At 33.5% G+C, this 22955-nt stretch overlaps 1 protein-coding gene, 1 long non-coding RNA gene and 1 pseudogene across 2 annotated transcripts; 2 read left to right on the top strand and 1 right to left on the bottom strand.

The window, feature by feature from the left end:
• The first annotated feature begins 2876 nt into the window (after nt 1-2876).
• On the top strand, nt 2877-5751 carry LOC136970427 (uncharacterized). Its single transcript, XR_010879979.1, has 2 exons — nt 2877-2976; nt 5329-5751. It is a non-coding gene; the product is annotated as an uncharacterized lncRNA (long non-coding RNA).
• Nucleotides 5752-9486: 3735 nt separating this feature from the next.
• LOC136970424 (inactive hydroxysteroid dehydrogenase-like protein 1 pseudogene) lies at nt 9487-10724 on the top strand (annotated as a pseudogene).
• A 1676-nt stretch (nt 10725-12400) lies between these two features.
• Nucleotides 12401-17948, bottom strand: LOC136970425 (sn-1-specific diacylglycerol lipase ABHD11-like). The gene is made up of 6 exons (XM_067264863.1): nt 17864-17948; nt 14603-14753; nt 14363-14533; nt 14108-14290; nt 13844-14031; nt 12401-12697 (listed from the first exon to the last, which is right to left on the bottom strand). Exons 1-6 carry the CDS (start codon nt 17875-17877, stop codon nt 12541-12543), a joined length of 864 nt encoding a protein of 287 aa, XP_067120964.1. The 5' UTR covers nt 17878-17948; the 3' UTR covers nt 12401-12540.
• Nucleotides 17949-22955: the final 5007 nt, after the last annotated feature.

The following is a 22955-nucleotide window of genomic DNA, read 5'->3' as shown; positions in this document are numbered from 1 at the left end:
CCTCGTTCACCTGTACGAATCCGTCCAAAATTTCCGTGTGTTTTTCTACGAAACTGTTTAAGAAGATCTCCAAACGACTGTGTTCCGCATGGAAACACTTCATCGCAGTTGACAAAAATTTTAACCTTCCGAACATTATAAATCCAACGATAAGACCTTGCAAAACAGAAAAAAAAATAACAGCAAAAAAATATATGAAACTAATATTTATTAAAATGCCACAAAACGCTGCATCCATGGGCGATTTCTTGTCTCTTATGATTGGAAAACCGAAGATACCAACTACTACACTTACATTAAGTATGGCAATGAAGTAGACAATAAGTGAAATTAATGAAAATGCTTCAAAGTATTTGTTTAAAGAGATTTCTTCTTCGTAAGCGCTTTTCTTGTATTCGAAGTAGAGTTTTCTTTTTTTAAATATGCTGAAAAGAACAGCACAAAACAGATAAATAATTGAATATATTAATCTGATAAATCTATGGTCGGTTCCGTAAACGTATACCCACTCGCTACAGGTTACGCCTTCGAAAAGGGTTTCCAGAAACTGTCGAATTGTTATAGTCCACAAGAAGAGTTGTACCGCATTTTCGTAACATTTGTAAGCTTTGTTTAAGATAGAATTGATAGAAGTGAGATTTCCGTTTTCTTTGGTTTTTCTGGCATTTGCAATCCATTATTATATTTGTGGCGAAGACTTTGGCTGCTCGAAGAACGAAGTCGATCTGACAAACTGGACACCCGGCATTTACATCCGAATCCATTATTTAACCAGAATTTAACTGTTATTAGTAAATAATTTACATTAAATTTTTCAATGCATCGGAATATAACTTTTCGACCGTGATATGTAACAGAGGGAAGGTATGGCGATGATCCCTCTGCAGATTTTACACGTTTAGACTCGTCGAGACTTGGAAACGTCCAGAGGTGAAAAGAAGTTGCAGTGTTTTCGTATGACCTACAGCATATTAATCTACGTGCATTGTTTAGAAAACTTGTGACGCATTTGTTCTGTTCGACCAATCAATATCGATTGCTGCCTTCTAACACTGACAAAATCACGGAAGTTGAAGTTCAATTAAGAACGGAATTTGATTGCATGATATATTAATTGAAAAATAGCTGATTAACATTCAAAAATATTTAAAGCGGTGGCAAATTACTTTTACCGGAATTATACTTTTTCGATGGAGATAATTAAAATTCATGTCCATTCATCCATGTTACAATGCTCTCAACTAACATTAGCTTTCAACTAAGTACACACTATGTGCACTTAGCTGAAAGCTAATGCACAACGCTTACGTAAATATTTCTATTGTATTAAAAGCATTCTTTCGTATTAAACAACGTTGAAAATTTGAATATTTCTCCTATTACTAAGATATAAGCCAACTAAGTTTATAAATTGATAATTTCAAATTTTTCTCTAATAGGAAATGTTAATTTATTAAAGTTTATAATTCAGTTTAATCGGTGCTTATTATGTCTGGTATTTTAACACAGAGTACACAAATATGTATAGAACTATTTCTATCATTTGTTTCGATACCACATAATGATATGTACCGCTAGCAGTAATTGTTTTTTTATAGAATTTCTCGATAAACAGCATATATTATAATATCGGACAGTAATATATGATTAATTTTACATTACTAGTTACGAGCGACCCAGATAAAGTAGCCATTTTGTAAACATGCAGTGCCCTCTATAGTTCATGAAAAACGCGAATTATTGAATAAAGCATAAAGGAAAAGAAGAGAATGCTTTTTACCGTAAGAAAAATAATTATTTCTCATTTATTTTACATTACTTAATATAATTGTTATTGACGACTGGCTTTTCACAATTAGAATTTCAATTCAGCAATTTGTTACAAGTTTTATCGTTCTTACGTCAGTTATATGCTATCTGCTGATTAGTGTAATAATGAAAAAACAATTTTCTTGTGATAAATGTACGACCCATATTAAGAAAGTTCTGAAGGTGGTGAGAGTTCATTGTCAAATTCATGTCATTATGAAAGATCTCATTTTTACCAATGCCACTGCTGTGTAAATATTATAGTAGTAGAAATTCAGCCGCCCAGAACATCATTCTAGTATTCGGCAGGTGATATTGAGGCCTCCACGGGTTAAAGTGCCACGCAGTTCTGTTTTCTGGAGTAACAATTATAAAGATGAAAATATGATTCCAGAAACGAAAACAAAAAATAAATCGTAAACAGTTCACAGCATTTAAAACGGGTTGCAATATTTAATTCGAAGTGACAACAATTTTCTATTATTGTATGTAACGTAATAAATGGATTTTCGATATTTATCGAAAACATATTATAAAAGTAAATTTATAATTGTTTTAAATGTAAAAGATTAAAATCGTGTTTGAGAAGGTTAATTCAATCGTCGCCATGTTGGATTAAAATCAACAATAAACGATTTATGTTTTGCATTTTATTCTCTAAAAAATAACTAGTGTTGAATTAATTGCTAAAATGTTTAAATAACATCAAAATTTTAATTGTAGAAATAAGCGATCGAAATAATGGAAAAGTACTGTTTTCCGTAACAATAGAACGTTATTGTTCTTGCGATTGTTTCCCAAGAACTACTCTTTGTAAAGGTACAATTCTCTTTTCAAATAAAATGTGGATCGGTTTCCGTGACACGTCGGTGGTTATTGGGAACTTATATAAATTGTAAAACAGAAAACGACAATACTGAATCACAAGCCTTCTTTTATCTAGGTTTTCGCTTCGAAAATGTCGTGGGTTACGTCCGATTCTCCAAACGTCAATCCCAATGATGTCATATCAACAGAGGAAAAAAATCATCGACGATTCTTTGCTTCTAGAAAAAGGATTTAGCGCATCTGAGAATTATTCTTGGTTCCTGGCGATTTCACTATTGCCAGACACTCCAACTGCTGTTCGATTCATAAATTCGAACTGCAGTTGGAGTGTCTCACCAGGTAAGTGTTGAAAGCAATTACTACATATCTGATTGCAACGGTATTTATTCTTCGATTGAGAATGAAATACAGCAGAAACGTACTTTACTCTGTGGCCTAGCTTAAAGATAACAGAATTGTCGATAAGATAGAAAAGAAAAGAGACACGTGAAAGGGAAAAACAATATGGAAACAGGAAAAATACGTGGTTTCAGCGGCCGGATTTCCGAGCGGTCAAGGTTAGCAGCCTGCCGCCCTGGGGACCCGGGATCGAATGCGGACGGGTCGAAAAATCCCCAGGAATTTTTCGGGGGTGGTCCGTCTGGATATGTCGGTTCCCGTTCCTCACCACCCTGCCGCCCCATTGTGGGCCTGGCCCAACCCATGATGGGCTTGCTATAGAAAGCCCTCTAATGCCCACTGGGCAGAAAGAGTTACAAAAAAAAGTATGTGGTTTCGAGACACTGAGTTGGTCTATGCGTAAAGGATCAGCCTTAGAGTGCAGATTTAATTACAGTTGTATATAGATTTACAATATATAGATTTAGTACGAAGGCAAGAGTAGTTAGTTTTTTTTATAATTTCACAATGTTTTATTTAAGAAAATATAATATTCTACTTGTGCAAGATAACAGACGGAAGACGTCACCTGCTCTTAGGTAAAGTTTAAATAGGATTCTCCGACATCTTCTCCTGAAAGATAAACATTTTTGTCGGACGCTTAATCCTAGACAAAAACTTGTGAAGTGAATGCAATTCCTTCTGATTCATTGAGTTCATAATAGGGTGAATTTCCATTTGCGGTTCAGGAAAGTTGTCACGTGAATGGAAAGTGTATCTTCTAAGAATCGTCGATATTCTAAGGAACGAAGACGATTAACAACGAGTAGGAGGGACAGAGCGATAGTCCCCTATCATAATAAGTATCAATAGCTTAAGTTTTCTATTTGTTTGCTTAACCCTTTCCATGCGGTTAGCTACCGATCGGTATGTATCACGTGACTTCTTCGTTTATCGGTGATGCGAAACTTACCGATCGGTAACAATTAAAAAATTCGATTAATTTGCGCTATATTCGAGTTTTCCAGAGATCTTAGCTTTGATTCGCTCTTCTGTATGTCGATTCACTTTGTTTAAGCCAATAAACGTTTTGTTACCACTCCTGGGCCATAAATATTTTGGTAAATACATCCCCTACTATTCTACAGTAAATCTTCGCAGTTAACTACACAGTTGGCTGAAAACAATCAAAGGGAAACTCCTTGTACAGTTTTATTGAGTCTCTTCTGTCTTTGTTGACGTTACTTTAACTAATCACAGACTTATGAAACGAAAAAATTGCCGCGAAAAGCCCCGCCTCCAACCTTCGAAGTAAAATGTAAACAATCACTGTAAATTCGCTTTTTAAATCGATTTTTAATTCTAATTAACTAATTTAATGCACTTAGACATTAAATTAACTAATTCGACAATATTTAGGCGAGTAAATATGTTTTTAAAACTATCTAGCGATAAATATTCCCGGGAAACTCCACCTTCCTATAGTAAGTCTATGGAAGGTGTTCGCGCTGTTAATTTGGCTTTAAAATTTTTGTCAAATGAATTCATATATATTTTGAATACATTTAATTATTTTACAAAAGTAAGAGCAAAGCTCTAGGACTGACACAGTCGTACAGCTGACTAATCGGTGTCGCTTCACGATAACAATCGACTTCTCTCCCAGCTAAGTAATTAGAGACATAGTGTGAATAATGGCAATAACTTCTCCCCCGCTCTAGGTAGAAAGCTGCGGTTTGTTTTGTTTAATAGAGGACAGATGTTTCTATCTAACAGATGTACAAAGTTCAGCGATTCTCTGTAAATTAATTTTTTTTTTTTTTTGTTCGTAACCTTCAAATTTGTTCGTAAACTTCATATTATTTTAAATATGTATAAAACTAAAAATTATACAATCGTAAACTGTAATATGTTTTTAATCAAACACAAAAAAACAGATTGAATATAGCGCGATATTGAAGCGAAATATCGCGATTTAAAAAATTACCCAAAAAACGCAAAAATGCGCCGCATAACGAATTCCACCTATTTACTTAATGCTAAAGGTTTTCCGCATGGAAAGGGTTAAAAAGTTGTTTAAATATCAACATTTCGATTGTAGAAATGGAATAAAAAGGCAAATAATGAATTTTTTTATATGTATTAGCATTTTTTACTTTTATTTTTATGAAGCTGAGAAAAAAACTGATTTTGTCAATTTTGTTAATTAATTATAAAGGCAAAAAGGATTTTAAAAACCCTGATTGGTCTTTACGAGTTTGAATATAGGGTTTCAATGTTTGCAATTTCAATTTCTTGTGTTTTATTTTTCAGGCATACCGACTCTCATGTCTGACCGGAACTTGTCATGATAACGTTTCTGCGATTGAATTTACTTCGAGCATGTTTTCTTTATATCTAATAAAGTTTATGAAAGTTTTTGTATTGTCTTTGTATCATTCGTGATGACTGGTGTAATACAGAAGCTTACATCTCTATATTTTTAAAGACTTTTCATACAGCAGAAAATACTATATGAAATCTTTGTGCCAATGTTAATTTGCTGAAATACTGTCATTTGAGTACGATGGATGTCGAGAGAAATTTATCGTTGTATAAAAACATTTTCATACAGCGTTTACACAATTTGACAGAAGAAAATATTAATAGAGTTCTTGTCTCTGCTTGGTCGTATTTGAACACTTGTTTATAATATTGTATACTACATTAATTTAATAAAGTGATCACTAAAGAAAATTCTGTAATTTTATTTTTCTGCTTTATGTTTATTTTTTTGTTTGTTTGTTTTGAGAATAAATCCAAAAACGCCATTTTTTCTGTTCGTTTTTGGATCCGAAACTCTATTTTTATTATCCGAGAAATAAGGGGCTTTCTTATAAGTGTTGTTATAACCGTAAAATATAAATATTCGGATAAACTGTTTTAACTGTTGATATCATTAAAAGTGAAAAAAAAATGCACAATGATATTTATTTACCAAAATAAAATTTTATACATGATGAAATACAGAAAGATTAACATTTTGGCTTATTTGTATTTTAACAGGATAAGATTCGAGAAAGCCGATTTTGTACGTCGATTGGCACTCAACACTTTTCTTCAGTTTGATAGTTTAAAGTTTTTGTATAAATAGAACAGATAATGAGTGATGGTCACTTTTTAAAGTTACGCATCTCTACACTGTTCAATATTTAATTAATGCTAACGGACGAGTTGTAGGTAATGTATTTTATTGCTTACAAGAGGCTCGTGGAACCTTTGGACGTAGAGTTCAAACATGGCTGTTCAATGCCCCAAACGTAATTGTTACAGCTAGCTCATCTGGCAAATTATGTACAGCAATTACTACGAACCATGTAGAAGACGTATTATCTCCAAATATAACAGAAAACTCTTTATTGATAATTGACTCGTGGAATGGACAGACAAATACAGTCGACACCCCAAGGGGAAGTGGAAATGTGTCGAGTTATTCGATGTGACGACTAAAGCGAAGTTGGTAAAAAAAATTACAAAACTACAATTAATAAAATACAGTAGTGCGTTATACAGTAGTACAGGCTTACAATACATTGTGTCCTTCATTCACAATTACTCTGTAGATGAAAAACTGAAAAATTCGTTTAGTGTTGTTTGTTTTCAGCACTTAACTGTCTCGACTTTCTTTTTCAACGATCACGAACGCCTCTAAAACATCAGTCTTCGCAATTGCCAATAAATTGGATTCTGGTGTGACGTTGATGTAGATTGTATATTTTCTTTTTGTTTATCTGTTATTTTATACATAAACATACATAAAATGTTAAGGCATTTTATAATATATATTATATTATTAATATATTATTTATATAATAAATAAATCGACTCCCCCTCCTGAAAAAAATGAGTTTGCACCACACGTTCGGAGTGAATTCTTTTTTTCGGGAGGGGGTGGCGACTTATCGGAGTGTGGGACAACAAAAGTATGTCGACTTATCCGGTGGTGACGAGTTAAACATGCATGGTTTGCTTCTGGATTCATAATTGAAAAGGGGTGTACTATAGATTACTCTTTATGGAATTTCAGGACTTTGATTATATATTTGAACTCAGGGGACCGAAACGAGTTCAACGGTACCCTATTTTTTGGACCGGAGACGAAAAATAAAAAAGTTATCATACTTTTTCACTTACCATACTTTTTTAATGCTCTCATGCAGACGGCACCGTAGTTGCTAGTATTGCCATCTTGCGGTAAAGTCTGCAAACCATGACGTCGGACTACGGTCATCTTCCGGAAGGTAAACACGCGATACGAGAGCGGAGAGAGCGACGCGACTTCCGATCATCGCGCGATCGCGAACATGGCGGCCGTTCCCACTGTTCGTGCTCCCGACTGACCTCTCGTATGAGAGCCACCACACGCCGCCATGTGCTAAACTAGTGATCGATTCACGGTAGTTCTTGAACAAAGTAAAAAAGGGGGGAAACGTCTACTAAAAGCAATTTTTAACGGCAAGCACGCGACTCCCGATCGCGATAGCGAGGCCACTTAGCGGAGAGCGACGCGACTCCCTATCATCGCGCGATCGCCGGGAAAAAGTATGATAACTGTTTTATTTTTCGTCTCCGGTCAAAAAATAGAGTACCGTTGAACTCGTTTCGGTCCCCTGAGTTCAAATATATAATCAAAGTCCTGAAATTCCATAGGGAGTAATCTATAGTACACCCATGAAAAGTGTCAATTCTTAAATGTAAAAGAAGTTTGTTTTTCTTTTTTAAACACTGACAATTTAAATTGTGTCGAGAGTAATTGCCAAAATCTGCGATTCGTTAAATGTGCACGATGCCAACAGGTTCTTTGTTTATTTCGCTTTGTTGAAAAATATCGTGTAAATAGTTGCCCATCGAATAATTTGTGAATATAATAACTTTTAATAATAATATTTCATATTATTTTAATATTAAAATATACTTATTTATTACGTTTCGATTGTTTTCTTTATATTTATTTTATCATTACTTAGTATGTCTAATCTTTTATAACATTTATTTGAGTTTATTCCTTATTCTACTCTGTAAATGTAATACAGTGATACTTCGGTTTTCGTAGTGTTTAATACTAAAAAAATAAGAAATTAATATAAAATGAGTATAAAAATCTAATACGATGGTCTCCGAAACAATCGCCATGTAACTGTTTTTGATTGATCGAAATTAACAATAACTGTTCGGCATCTTCAATTGTTTGCGGTGTCTGTTTCGTTAGCAGATTTACGCCTTTCGCTACGTTAGCCTCCTTTTATCTTCCTTTTTTGCCACAAGGAAAATTAATACACTTCTTCAGATAAGAGCGAGGAATGCAGTTGCATAAGATAAGATCTTACTAAATTTATTATAGTTAAAGCTTGTAAATAAACATAAGTAGAAACAGATCGCTTTACAAAATTGCATAGAACATTTTACGTGTTTTTAAATTATTTTTATTTATGTGTTGTATTTGACATGATCGTCCATTACATGGAGGATATACGTTGTTATTTATATACAGATTATAACGAATTTTTATAATATACAAAAAATATAATCATATCTTTAAATTTAACCACTTAATTTATATTTTAAATCTGCTCAACGTAAACGATACGCCATTAAGTAGCAGTATATAGCAATGAATACTACCTCCTTATCACGCAACGAACTAAAAAACTGACTTCAACAGTAAAAAATAAACAAGTAGATCCAACAAATAACACACCCTAATATGCTGATGCTGTGCTTAATCTTTCCATCAATGACAAAAAGAGATTAAAATAACTCTTGGGATATTTTTTAGAATTAATCATCACAAAAAAAATTATAATACGAGGGAGTTACATGTTTTAATGATGGTTTCACGTATTTTTCCACTGAATAAATAGAATTATTTATTATATTAAACCTCTACAAGTATTATTTATTAATAATTTTTCTAATAAAATATATTTAAGCACCATTATTTCACAACTGTGTACTGGAAGAGAACGTCGTCCTTGACGCAATGTGACCTTAATAATTGTCTTACATTAAATATATAAATAATTATTTATAAGTTAGTATAAATGAAGTAAACATGCCTGTCTGGATTCTTAAATAAGATTGTATAAATCAAATGATTTTTAGTGAGTTTGCAGTTTATAAATTAATTAACCTCCCTATTCCTTCCCAAGCAAGGAGTTAAAATGAAGCATTGTTTGTCTCCTCTTCTTTATAATACGGAGCCAAACGTTCTCTTATTATGAAAAATATACTTTTATAAATAGAATATTCTACTAAATTTTGAGGTAATTTACCTCCCTTTTATTAAATCATTTAACACGTCATGCGAAATTTGGAGAATTTCTCCAAAGTTTCGAAACAACAAGGGAAAAACATGAGATAAAAAATTATAATTTAAATATAACATCGCTTCATACTTATTGATTAGTTATTTCCATCTATCGGGTCGGGAGCTACAGATTGAGAAATCTACTCTTTTCTTCGAAAGAATAGAGAATTTGGAACGTCTCCAATAGCGTTAAGGGAATTTCTCGATAGGTGACGAACGAGTATACACTTCACTACAGTAGGAAAATGTCATCCGGTCAGCAGTTTTGGTGTTACGGACCTTCTTATTCTCTTCAGAATTTCGAATATGTTCTGTTTCCGATCGGTTTTTTGGCAACATTTTACACGCTGCTATCGATTTTTACTCGTGTTTATCGATTTTTCTACGTGTACATCTTTCGCCAGTGTTTCCCTCCACGTAAAGAATATGGAGAGTGGGCTGTCGTCACCGGTGGTAGCTCCGGTATAGGAAGAAGCTACGCATTCGAATTTGCTAAAAAAGGTATGAACATTGTTCTCATCAGTAACGAACCCGAAGCTCTTCAGAATACAGCCAAAGAAATCGAACAATTGTACGGTGTAAAGTGCTGCTACATCAATGCTGATTTGTCGGAAAGTAGTGTTTACCAACGTTTGCGAGAAGAACTAAAGGGGAAGGAGATAGGTGTTTTAATTAGTAACGCCGGAGTAGCCGGAAAACTTCCTTGTAAATTCCTTCAAGAAACCGAAGAAAATATGTTAATCATGATCGCTTTGCACATCGGTGCAGTGGTAAATCTGACAAATATGGTGCTTCCAACAATGCTGGAGAAGAACAGGGGTGCCATTATAACCGTTTCCTCCTTTTCTTCGCTCAATCCCATGCCACGTTTAAGTATATATTCATCGTGTAAAGCATTCTCCGATCGTTTAACTAGAGGAATTACTTACGAATATTCGGATACAGGAGTGCACATACAATCACTCATACCGAGTTACGTGTCCACCAGGTTAATAAAGTTTATGTCTGTAAAAGTTTTAGTACCGTCCAGCGAAGAATATTCTAAGTACGCCATTAAAACTTTAGGAGTAAGTGACTACACTACCGGTTACTGGTTTCACGAAATGATGAGTTTTTGGCTCCCCTTCCTTCCTACAACCTTGTGGAAATATCTTATACTCAAAACGGTGATTCGGATAAAAAAGTATCTCCCTTTCAAGTTATAAATTCAAATTTTATACGATTAAAAGACAATTTAAATATTGATATATTCGTACAACTAATGGGGTGAGTAGGAAAAGGCTCGTTGTTATCCGGTTAACTAAGTTTCCTGTATTTCAATTGTTTTCTTAAAAGTTAAATAATAAAGGAAAATTAATAATTATCAATATTTATTTATTTTTTAATGAATTCACTCTTTAACACGTAATAAAAAAACTAATAATAATTCTAATAAATTATCATAATTATAAGAAACCAAATTATTAGAATAGGTTAGGTTAGGTTAGAACGTGCGTCCCTACTGTTTCCTTGCTGGAATTAGAGACGAGCCGCCATCTTGGCACCTAAGGTAACATTAACCAAATTTGTGTATTTTTGTATAATAGGAAACATTGTGGTTATTAGGCTACATATTATAATCCATTTATATTATAATCTATATTAATTTATATAAAAAAATATTTATCGTATTGAATGGTATACATATACATACAATGATTAAATTTAAACACTAGAAATTTCCTAGAAACTTCCTAGCAATTAACTGTGTGACGTATAAACACAAATCTGTTTCCGAGAAGAGTTTCTCTGTTAATTTAAATATAGAAAAATCATTTTCGAACAGTGAAAGCCGAAACCGCTTTCACTTTTCGAATGTTATAATCACACATTAATTAATAAAGGGTGGGAGAATTAAATTACTTGCGTGATCATCAGACAAGGATCGAGGTCATATTGAATAGAGAACAAATTATAGTTTCAGCATATTTTAGTATTTCTTAACAACGAGCAGACCAAAATGTCGAAAAGTAGAACACGTGGTAACAGTGGAAAACCCTCTTCCACATTAAACAATAAAATCGATTCCGTTACATAAATATATAAATATATTAATTAACTATAAGTTTTATATAATCACAAGTTTAATTCTACTATTGAATGTATGTATATGCACACTCAGCAGTGGTAATACCCGAGATGCTATTTAGATAAATACAAATACGTCACACACGTGTCTTTCCCCAAACTTGCTCGAAAGCTTTTACTTTTTGAGGTCATTCGAAGAAATATTACGATAACTTACATTTTTTTTGTACTGTTTCTTAAATTATACGACAATTATAATTCTAGTTTAAGCAATAACAATATGAATTATTTAAATTAAACACAAAAGCGTTATAGAGACAGATTTTATTGATAAATTAATTGATTAAATATTTATTTTGTATTCTAAACTTTATTTTTTATCATCTCTCAACTCCCTGTCAAATTTTAAACGACTTCCTTTATTTCCCCATCCCCTCGAGCTTTAATCACCAAAATTTTATAACATCAATCTACCTAATACACGAACCTCCCTGCAAAGTTTCGGATATTTTCGACAAAAAGCACGGGAGTTATTAAACTTTAAACCCCTTCAAAACTGCGATCTCAAGGACAAGACCGGTGTTCTCTTTTTCCACGGAACGAGTTAAATATTCCCGTCGGTTCTTTTATACTTTAAATATTTTAATGTTTATATACCGTTCGACTGCTGCGCCTAAAAACACCCTAGCGGGACTTGCGTAATCCTTCATGTATTAATACACACCTTTTTTAGATTGTCTATTTCTTAAAGTAAATAAAAAAATTTTAATCGCATTTTTATCCTCGAATTTTATAATTACGCGGGATGGTTGCGTTGTTTATAACAATTACTAGAACCTCTTCTATTATACAGAACCTTTCCTCTTTTCAGTGGTTCAGAACACCTTCACGTTTTCATATCAATGTAATTCGTATGTTAATTTGTGTAGAATAATACGAGACTTTTATACAACAATGGATTACAACAATAAATTTACGTATTATTGTTTTAATGGTATATTAATACAAAAATTGTAATATAAAACAGTAATAATGCGTATAGAATCTAATTCACATTGATGAGGTATAGAAAATTATAATGACAAAGCTACTGATTTATTCATTTATTGTGTTTACCGAGCCGTGACGCTATTTTTATTCAGGTGTTGAACAATATAATATGTCAATTCTCTTGGCATATCCACATGGATCCAATGACTACAATTTTTTAAACACACAATCTTTATCTTAGGAAAGATCGTCTTTAAGACTTCGTAGTCACATCTAGGACTTTAAAATACAAAAATGTATTATTTTTTATATATTTTTTTATATTAAATAAAATAAATCTTACACTATATATTCCATTTTACATAAATTTTAGCTTGCATTACAATATTACAATCAAAATAATATGGTTTGATTTTATGGTATACGGCAGCGAAACTCTTGGGAGATCTGCCACCCCCCCGTTGCCGCATTGCCACCCGGTAAGACTTTTATAAAAAAAAAAAATCCCTATTTGGGTGCTAGACACGTGAAGAAAACAGAAAGCAAGTTGATCAGGATGCAAACCAGCAGAAGTCAAGTGAATAAAACCAGTGGTTTTTATACACTCGACTTCTGCTGGGCCCAATTTAGAATGCTTAAGTTGTAAATCATTCCTTGAAATATTAGGATAATTTAATTGTAAAATCAAAATTAAAATTTTTTTATCCTTGATTTATATTTAAACGGTGTTCATACAGTACTATTATTTAGATATATTTTGTATACCACTGATATCTTTGACTACCATGGGAGTAACATATTATACATGATTGATACTACGAACTAAATCATGTCTAATCTTATTATTTTTATTATTTAAAGTCGTCTACGTGGACGTTATTTATTAATAGGACCTTGTACTGGTGTATTGGCACAGTAATGAGAGTTAATTCAGGAAAAATTTCTTTATTTTAAGAAATTGTTTTCCATTACTACCAAACATAATTTAATAATCCAGTTGGGTGCTGAGATTAAAAACATGTCCAATTTTTATTATTAAATTTAAGCGAAATGCTTTAGTTTATAACAATATCTGCTATATTCGGATCAATCGGCTAGCTTTTCACGTGTCTCGCACCCGAATAAGGCCATAGAAAAACTTTCAGGAAAGCACCCATCTGTGTAACGTTGCAATATTTTATTAAGCCAATCATTTTAATTGTTGCCTACGATATTTGCATGATATAAAATATGCAACTTACTATTTTTGTGTTTAGCTTCATAATAGACAATTAGGCTATTCTTCGAGGCTTGCAACCTCTTCTTTGTTTCACAATATGAATTGTAGGATTTTTTTGTTGTGTTATGATAACACCACGGCACAAAAATAGTAAGAACGAGAACATAGTTATAGAAGAAAGAAGCAAAAAATATGTATGTACTTACACGATAAATCCTGATGAATCTGAGTGAATAAGAAGACATCTTCCTTCAAATGTTCCTCTTAAAGGGTAAACTTTTCTCATTGCTTTGAGCTTTCCCATCTCCTTTATAGGTTCTAGATTAACTTTACATCTCCAACTTTCACCATGTTTGTCCAAATTCGACCATATAATCTTATTTAAACTAGGAGACTAATGACAGAAGCTTTCATTTAAACTTAATAACTTTTCTTTATAATTTAAACAATATCAAGATTCTGAAATTTACCATGATTGATTTAATAAATTCCTCTTTTATTATAGAAATATCCTCATTTTGACTATTAACTGTTGATAGTTTAAGTAGCATTCGTTTTGTTTCGTCGCAGACATTCACCCCGTAATCGTCTTCCTTTTCTGGATATTTCAACGGCGAAATGTCGATCAGTATCAATTCTTTAACTAAGTTTGGCTACGTTATATTTATCAAATATTAATTATATCGCAGTAGCTGAAAAATTAATGTGTAATTTAACAAACAAACCTGTTTAAAGGCTAGGTCTATGGCAGCTGTTCCACCTAAACTGTGTCCTACCAACACCGAAGGCTTCTTCAGTTTTCTTAAAAAGTTCTCCAGATCTCGTACGTTACTATCGTGGCTCATGGTCGATGTTTTTGGCGAATCTCCGTGATCTCGCATGTCCAACGCGTATACCTTAAATACAAATAACGATAAAGAGGCCAGTACGTATCAAAACAATTACCTGCAACGAAGGAAAAGTACTTTTCTGACAGTTTTCTCGGCGATTTCTTTAGCGATATCCACCCAATTTCCCTTGTGATCGAAGACACCGTGCAAAATAACAACTGGGCACAAAGGTTCCGTCATGCCGTCGTCGTCTTCGCCATCGTACGAGTCGTATGCCAGCTCGTCTCTGGTGCAAATAATACATTGAAACTTTATGAAAAGAGCAAATTATAAGGTAAGATGCGTAGTTATTGGCACTTCAGTGAAAGATTTTAAATATCAATTCAGTTTTTTTCCGAACTATTTACATCTTTTAAAACATTTAACTGTTCTAACAAATACTGCAAGACTATAGTTATCATCACAGTTCGCATAGTGAATTTAATAGCTAAGACAGTAATTGGCACTCCCCTCTGTTTGCTCTTGATGGCCAGCTAGCCTATATTTTGCAGTAGATCTATGTAAGTTTAGGACCTACATTTTATCGAAGCTTGGTGCTGCAGTATGTATCAAAACTGGAAAAGTAGGTTTCGCATGTGTTAACCTCACAAAATAAATTCAAACGATATATTGCCGCTATATATTTGCTCGAACTGAGAGGTTTTTAGACAGAATTGTTATTGGAGAGGAGAACTGAGTTCTTTACGATTACCATTTACGTGAGAGACCTAGGTATAAAAAAAGGTGAAGCCAGAAAACACAGCCAAAAACAATCCCTTCATTATCGTAAAGAGTGATGTTCTGTTGTTGATGGGATTGCAGGGTATTATCTATTGGAGACGCATAAGTAAGCCGTTAGCTGTAATATCTACTGCCAACACTTAATTATTTGGCATATGCATTAAAGGAAAAGAGTCCAACAAAGAAAAATGCATTTTATACCAGGATAATGAAAGATCGCAGGTGACATTATAGACCCAACAGAAAGTACAGCAGCTCGGTTAAGAGATTCATACACATTCCCCTATTTGACTGACACTGCCCATCCGGTACTCATTTGTTTTGCTCTGTCAACACATTTCTTCGGGAAAACGGCTTTAAGATCCAACAGTGTTTTAATAACTCTATATTGAAATCTCGAATAACCTCCTATAGCTGTAAAATTTAGAAAATCTGTAGCGGAGAGTGAACTGCTTTCGGACGCGCTGTCTCTCAGACCTCCTCCATCCCGAATTCGACCGCATACAAGCGCAACCACTCTCGCGTAAAACCGACATGTAGGGGAAGATCGTCTAGTACCTGACACCTAAGATTTTCCTATATTATAAAAAGAATTTTACAGCTCAATTGATCTAGATTACATTCCATAGGAATTAAAAAAGAATAGTAATTAATATTTCTCTACTTAAATTAATATTTTATACTAAATTTCATACTTAACGCTCTCCATCTCCAGAAGTGCGATGATACGTTACTATCTCGAACAGTCGAAATTTATTTCTATATCGAATTTATGTTATATATCAAGGATAAATTGCAAAATATCCTACTATAATTAAAAACTGTGATTCATGACTATGATAATAATGTTGTCAATACGTCTCAAATAAATATCATAAATTTACACAGCCTATAATCTACGCTAAGTACTTCTATCTGTAGACAATAGGAATAATTTAAAATAATAATTGAGAATATAAGGCCATTCGGAACTATGTTCCTATAGTTTGACAGGATAAGGTAATGCAACACGTGGCAAGGGGGATGCCTCACGAAAGAATTTTATACGAGTAACTTGCCCCCAACGTCTGCAGATAAAAGTATTAAGTATAAAATATATTAATTACTACTTTATAAATTATTTTCTGAACAATAGAAATTTTATAGGGGAGAGCGGAGCTAAAAGTTCCTTGGATAAGTTGTTCCTATTTAAATAGCTCCATAAGGAAAATATATATATATAATTAGTAAATACGTCATGAAATCGAACGTTTCTTAATCAGGCCAGTGACGTCCAGTAACATTAGAAAGAGAGCCTGTGCGTTGCTGATCCAGATAAGTAAATATTTTCGTGTTTGATATTTTTGGTATATCTGGCGAATTTAAATAATTAGCAATTAGTTGTTTGGTATTTTTATTCAAAAATATATAGAGTATCTTGATATACTACGCTAAAACCGTATATGTCTCGTAACCTAATCTAGTAGTTGCTGTTTTGAACCCATGTTTTATCGGGGCTAGATGTTCCCTTCTTTGGGGGCATGTTGTGACCTTGGAACAACTTGCCCCAGTTCATCTGTACCGGTAATGCAGTAAAAATAATGTTTTTTTTCCTTTTGCAGTATGCGGACTTATATTCGAAAAACAACACGGGGTTCTGTATCTCAGGAGTTGATGCAAAGAGCTGCAGATGCAGTTATTAAAGATGGTTAAAAAAATAAAAACTGTTGCCAGAGAATTAGATATTTGTCATATGACGTTATATAGATTTGTAAAGAAGTTGAAATCTGAAGTAGAAAATGCTGCGAATGGCTACAGAAAAGTAAAATTGGTCTTTAGTGAAGAACAGGAAAACAAGTTAGCAGAGTATTTGTTAAATGTAAGCTTTACTGACAAAAGACAAATCTTGGATCAGCCAGGGCCATCGGGAGTTGTAAATCTGCCTGCAACTTCTGGTGTTATACAAGAACATGGAAAGGATGTTCCTTTCTCCCCTTTTCTTTAAGTAAAAGTTATAAATGTTGAAACGTAAAAATGTTTTGTTTATAATAAATTTAAGAAACTAATTATTGATAAGATTAATCAAATTGAAGACAAGTCTGCCCAAGAGGGACCACCATTTATTTTGCGCTCCAGACTAAAAACATACACATATGGCGACAGGCCTTCCTTTTTAGGCTTCATGTCGCCAAAGGTAAAAAAGTCCTTTAAAAAACACAAACATCCAGTTAAAACTAGGAGTCGGTGACACACATTTGATTAATAATAATCTCGCCATCGGTCGGATAAAATCGACAATATTGATAAGATATTATTGATTAGTCCTTAAACACACACGTAGTTAAATAAATTAATTTTTTTTTTTACATATTACACCTTCCATAGATCTCGTAACGACTTGCCCCATCCTGTTAACAACTAGCCCCGAACCGGGGTAAGTTGTTACTTTCCGACTTTAGGTATTGTATTATTAATTATTAAAAAGTCTTACAAAAAACAACCCCAGAAACTGTATTTATAGCAAAGTTAAATATATTACTAAATTTGAATTTTTTAATACTTATGCTAGAATTATGTTTCCTTAACAAAATATGAGGTTAATTAAAAAACGGAACTTGTAGCTCCGCTCTCCCCTACCTAACGCTCTCCATCTACAGAAGGTTAACGATACTCCACAATCTCCAACAGTCGAGAGGTTCTCGCCACCGTTGACGACAACGACAAGTTTTACTTCTATCGGTTTACGACTTTTTTTTATTGTAATTTACGTATGTGGCAGTGGCGTGCCGTCATTGGAAGCGATGGAAGCGCCGATTCCACCTTCCAATGACCTTCCCTTGTATTTTATATAATATAAATTTTCATATTTTAACGTACTTTGAATTAATTAAAATGAATATTTTATTATAACTGCATTATGTATCTTTTACAAATTTCTATACTACATGTGAAAAAAAACGATAAGATTGCTATTGTATATTCGAATAATTCGGTGGCGGAAGGAATGTCGAAACCGGGTCAGTTTCTAATCAGCCAGATTATATAGGCATTAGCACATGCGGTTTACAGAGCACCAACCTCACCCGGTTTAGCTGGTAGAAGCGACACACGCGTACGGAGTCCAACTTTATAACCCGGACCGGTTCTGAGCTGTTAGCCGCCTGTTTGTCAACTTCCAAGCAGCCAGATTATAGGCATTGGCGCATGCGCTTTACAGAGCACCAACGTCACGGTTTAGCTGGTAGAAGCGACACACGCGTAAAGAGTACGCGACTTTATATCCCGGAGCGGTTGTGAACTGTTAGCCGCCTTCTAGATATTCGGCCACCCTCGCCCGATTATGTGAATCATGAGCAGACTAGTTATTTTTCCAATTCTTTGTAATTTTCGAAAACGATCAAAAAATAAATGTAGTAATTAACTTTTTATTTATTTATTTCATATTTGCAGACTAAAAAAATTACGAGTCACAAGAAGGCGTCAATTAACTACTACGGCGCTGAAAAAAACGCAAAATTTATTCTGGCCCATGTTATAAAAAGGGTTGCCCACCCTAGACTAGATTTATAACAACCCAACCGATAGGAGTTTACTGGCACGTTTTTATGATAGTTCTGTATAGTTGACAGGAGTTTTAAAAAAATCCATTAAAATATTTGATATATTTATTCTGCGTTTATTCCGCTCTCCCACCTTATATTACTTACGGATTTCAATGTTAAACCGGTGATATTACGATTTAGTATGTCCCATCTGTAAGGGGATGCAGAAAAAACGTGTACAATTCTAGTACAGTGTTAAAAATTAACTGTTACTTTGGCAGCATCATTTACAACCAAATTTAATGAATGAGACGTACAGTACATACAATGGTACAAAAAAAAGCTCTAGAATTTATTTTCCTTAAATTTACGATTTATATATTCGTTGTCATAAAAATTTGTCTTTCCACTGTGTTCCCAAGACTACAGATATTCAGGTACAAAGTAACTGGTTTCGACTTATTTCTACTTAAGAAGTGACTAAATAATTAAGAGATTAGGGAATGGGGACATAAATAAAATCCTGTTGAAAGAGCCAGAATTTTACTTCAACAAAAGCTTAACAGAACCAATCACTCGCTCAGTACAGTGGGAAACTGATTTCCGTGTACACCTGGTATTAAAACGAATTAGTTAGAAAACGAATGACTATTAAGTTTAACATAGTTAGATTTTTACAGCTACGGTGAGAAACGTTTAAAATTTACAACAGCCCTGTGACGTCCTTTGAGATATACTAGTGATGCGACAAAAGAGGCATTTGACATTGACCGGTATCGGCACCCTCGGGATTTGGCACGCACACACTCACTACACACCTACCTGGACCGTCACTAGTTCCATCCATTAGCTACTCGTATCGAGATATTTGACTAAGTGGATTGTTTTAAGATTTAAAAAGTAAAAAATATTTTATGTTATTTTTATGTACGTTTCTTTACAAAGCTATATTTTAATTATAATTTTCTTTAAAAGTATATTAATACAATCGAACAATACATTGTACCAGGTATGTATATCCACCGCACATTTTATTTCACCGAGTAAGTTTTTATAATTTATTTTTAATTTTAGCCCTTATATCGTGGCTAGCGATTCGGAATGTAATTGTGATATTAAAAATACATTTAGAGAAGTCTACAGTTTTTACTGGCTTATCGAACAAATGAATACGAATGGACCCTAGACCAGTGATTCTTAACAGGGGGCCGCGGCCCCTGGGGGTCCGTAAGAAGTTTGCCGGGAGCCGCCAAATTATGCAAAATTTCCTTCGGAATATAATAAAAAGAAAATTGATGTATAATCCGAATATCGTATTGAAAAGTGAAATAAGAAAGATAAAGTTTTCCTATTTAGTTTTTATTTATTTATTTTGTATTTCTTCCTACATACAACTTTGTTAGTACAGAAGAAACAAATGTAAATATGCTACTTACACCGCAGTATTTACTTCTTTTATTCCAAAGCAATTTTAAGAAACTATTAATGCTTGGAATTTTAAAAATAATTAGGAAAAATAGTAGGCTTTGAAAATTTAAATATTTTTGCAAAAGTTATGCAAAATCCTTACCACAAGTGGGCGTTTTAATTTTAGTTTAGTTTTAGCATCGACATTGGATCGATTTATCGACATGTTTCTTATTTTATTTTCTGTTAAAAATTAATGAGTTTTCGTGTTTAATTGTGAAGTTTGAATGTTATTTAAATAGATAATGAAATAATAAAATTATGATTTACATTTATTATATAAAAAATAAAGCAATAATAAAAAAATCAATTTATTATAGGTAAATTATCAAATTATCAAATATAAATTATTATTAAAAAATGGAGGTCACAAAAAAATTATGAAATATTTGGTGGGCGGCGAGTATAAAAAGGTTAAGAACCACTGCCCTAGACCATCACTGACGCGCAATTAAATGATTGACCCTGGAAGTCGGCTTCTTACAGAAACACAGCTTCCCTGTCATCAAATGTCACGGCACGCCACTGGTATGTGGCCGTTTACCCGCTACACGAGATTTACCGAATGACACCGTATCCTCTAACTTATCGAGTAAACAACTAACGTTACGTGACACGTTTCCTGCAAAAAACGAAATAATCGTTTAATGACACAAAAATTGCCTTTGGTTCAATCACTGGAACGAGAATTCCTTATATTTGCCGTGACATTAAAACGTCGACAACAATTGAAGAACGGCCATTACTTTCTGACAGGTACTCATTTGGTACGATGCACCCAGCTGTTATTGACCCACTCTTTGTAAGTTTTATGATTATTTTATCCCCTTTAGAGTTTTTTAATGCGATTTTCTAGTTTTTATCTGATTTGTTGGTGTTCGAATTACGTTCGCAAGCATTGTTTCTAACAAATTGTATACTGGCTGCAATTTTAACTAATCACAGACTTGTTCCACCCCCAACTTTCTAAGTAAAATGTAAACCATCGCAATAAATTCGCTTTTTAAATTGTTTTTTTAGCTCTAATTAACTAATTTAATGCACTTAGACATTAAATTAGCTAATTCGACAATATTTAAGCGAATAAATATATATTTAAAACTATCTAGTAATAGATATTCTTGAAAAACTCCACTTCCCTATAGTAACTCTATGGAAGAGGTTCGTGCTGTTAATTGGCTTTAAAATTTTTGTTTCTACGCCTATTACGCTCTAATTGGTCATTTTTATTATGACTGAATCAACTTCAACGAATGAGAGTTTTATTCAGAACCATCTGGTCGGGATTTTCCCGAGATGAACCAATCCCCGTGATTCAAGTTAGAATGTAAACAAACGTTAAAAAATAGCTATATTCTTTATTTTAGAGCCGTAATTCTACTAGTTTTAGTGTTATTTGAAATATTTAAAAAAAGGTGTCAAATATTCACTATTTCAAGCAGAAATATATGTTGATAATCTTTAACGTGCAGCTTTACGATAACAATAGACTCCTCTCCCAGCTAAGTAATTAGAGATGCAGTGTGAATAATGGCAATAACTTCTCTCTCTTCTAGCTGCCGTGCCTCTTGTATTGTTTATTTTCTATACGACAGTGTCGGCTTTCTTTGAGCACCATTTCCCTTAGTCACGTGGTGGTTAAAAATTTGTATAGAAGACTGCGTACTTCGTTTGCATTTGTACAGTACTTCTGTTAGAACAGCGAAAGGGTTCAAACGACGTTGGTTTCAACTGCATCAATATGGAGCATGCACGCTTTTTACTTTCAGACACGGATATGGAAAGAATTTTATATGATGACGAATCATCTGAAGGTGAATCTGATATCTGTGAAACAAGAGAGGAAGACACTGATACAGAACAGGATGAGCAACAAACTATGATACCATCAACTTCTCAACAAGGTGAGAGCACGTAGTATATAGGGCGAGATTGTAATACCCGCTGGAATAAATTTCCAACATCGCAACTAGGAAAAACAAAGCAGCATGACATAGTATCGGAATACTGTACGATAGATGAAAAATTAGAAGGATTTAGGGGACGATGCGGATTTCGACAATATATGCCAAAGAAACCTCAGAGATATGGAATTAAAATTTATGTGTTAGCGGATGCACGAATGTATTACACTTAGAATTTAGAAATCTACTGTTGAAAACAACCAGAGGGGCAGTATTTTGTTTCAAATTCACCAGATCAAGTCGTAAAACGATTAAGACCTATAGCGAAGTCAGGAAGGAATTTGACAGTCGATAATTGGTTTACCAGTTATAGCTTTGTCTCAGATTTGTTACGGGACAGAATTACAATGGTAGGAACAATAAGAAAAAACAAACGAGACCTTCCTCTTCAATTTACAGACGTAAGAGGTAGAGAAGTCTATAGTAGCCTATTCCGATTTTTAAAAGATTTAACCTTAGTCTCTTATGTACCGAAAAAAACAAGAATGCCTTGCTTTTGTCCTCTTTTTATCATAATGACACTATTGACGATAATACAGGTGATCGTAAAAAACCTGAAATGGTTACATTTTATAATTTGACCAAAGGAGCAGTAGATACATTAGGTCAATTAACTTCAAATTATAACGTTCAAAGAAACACAAGAACATGGACAATGGTTATTTTTTATTCCTTTTTAAATATTGCTGGTGTTAATGCACACATTATACACCACAGTAATAAGAATACAACAAATGATATAAGCCGGAAAGATTT

Source organism: Centruroides vittatus, unplaced genomic scaffold (assembly GCF_030686945.1).
Source record: "Centruroides vittatus isolate TY-2023 unplaced genomic scaffold, ASM3068694v2 contig_1972, whole genome shotgun sequence".
Classification (NCBI taxonomy): Eukaryota; Metazoa; Arthropoda; class Arachnida; order Scorpiones; family Buthidae; genus Centruroides; species Centruroides vittatus.
This window is presented reverse-complemented; position numbering and strand designations above follow the sequence as displayed.

Bases quoted from the DNA above. Each gene is read 5' to 3' on its own strand.
- LOC136970425 (XM_067264863.1), bottom strand. The intron at 14,534-14,602 runs GTACTTTTCCTT...TTTGTATTTAAG, and splicing joins CCGAGAAAACTGTCAGAAAA to GTATACGCGTTGGACATGCG. The intron at 12,698-13,843 runs GTAAGTACATAC...TGTATTTTAAAG, and splicing joins GATTCATCAGGATTTATCGT to TCCTAGATGTGACTACGAAG.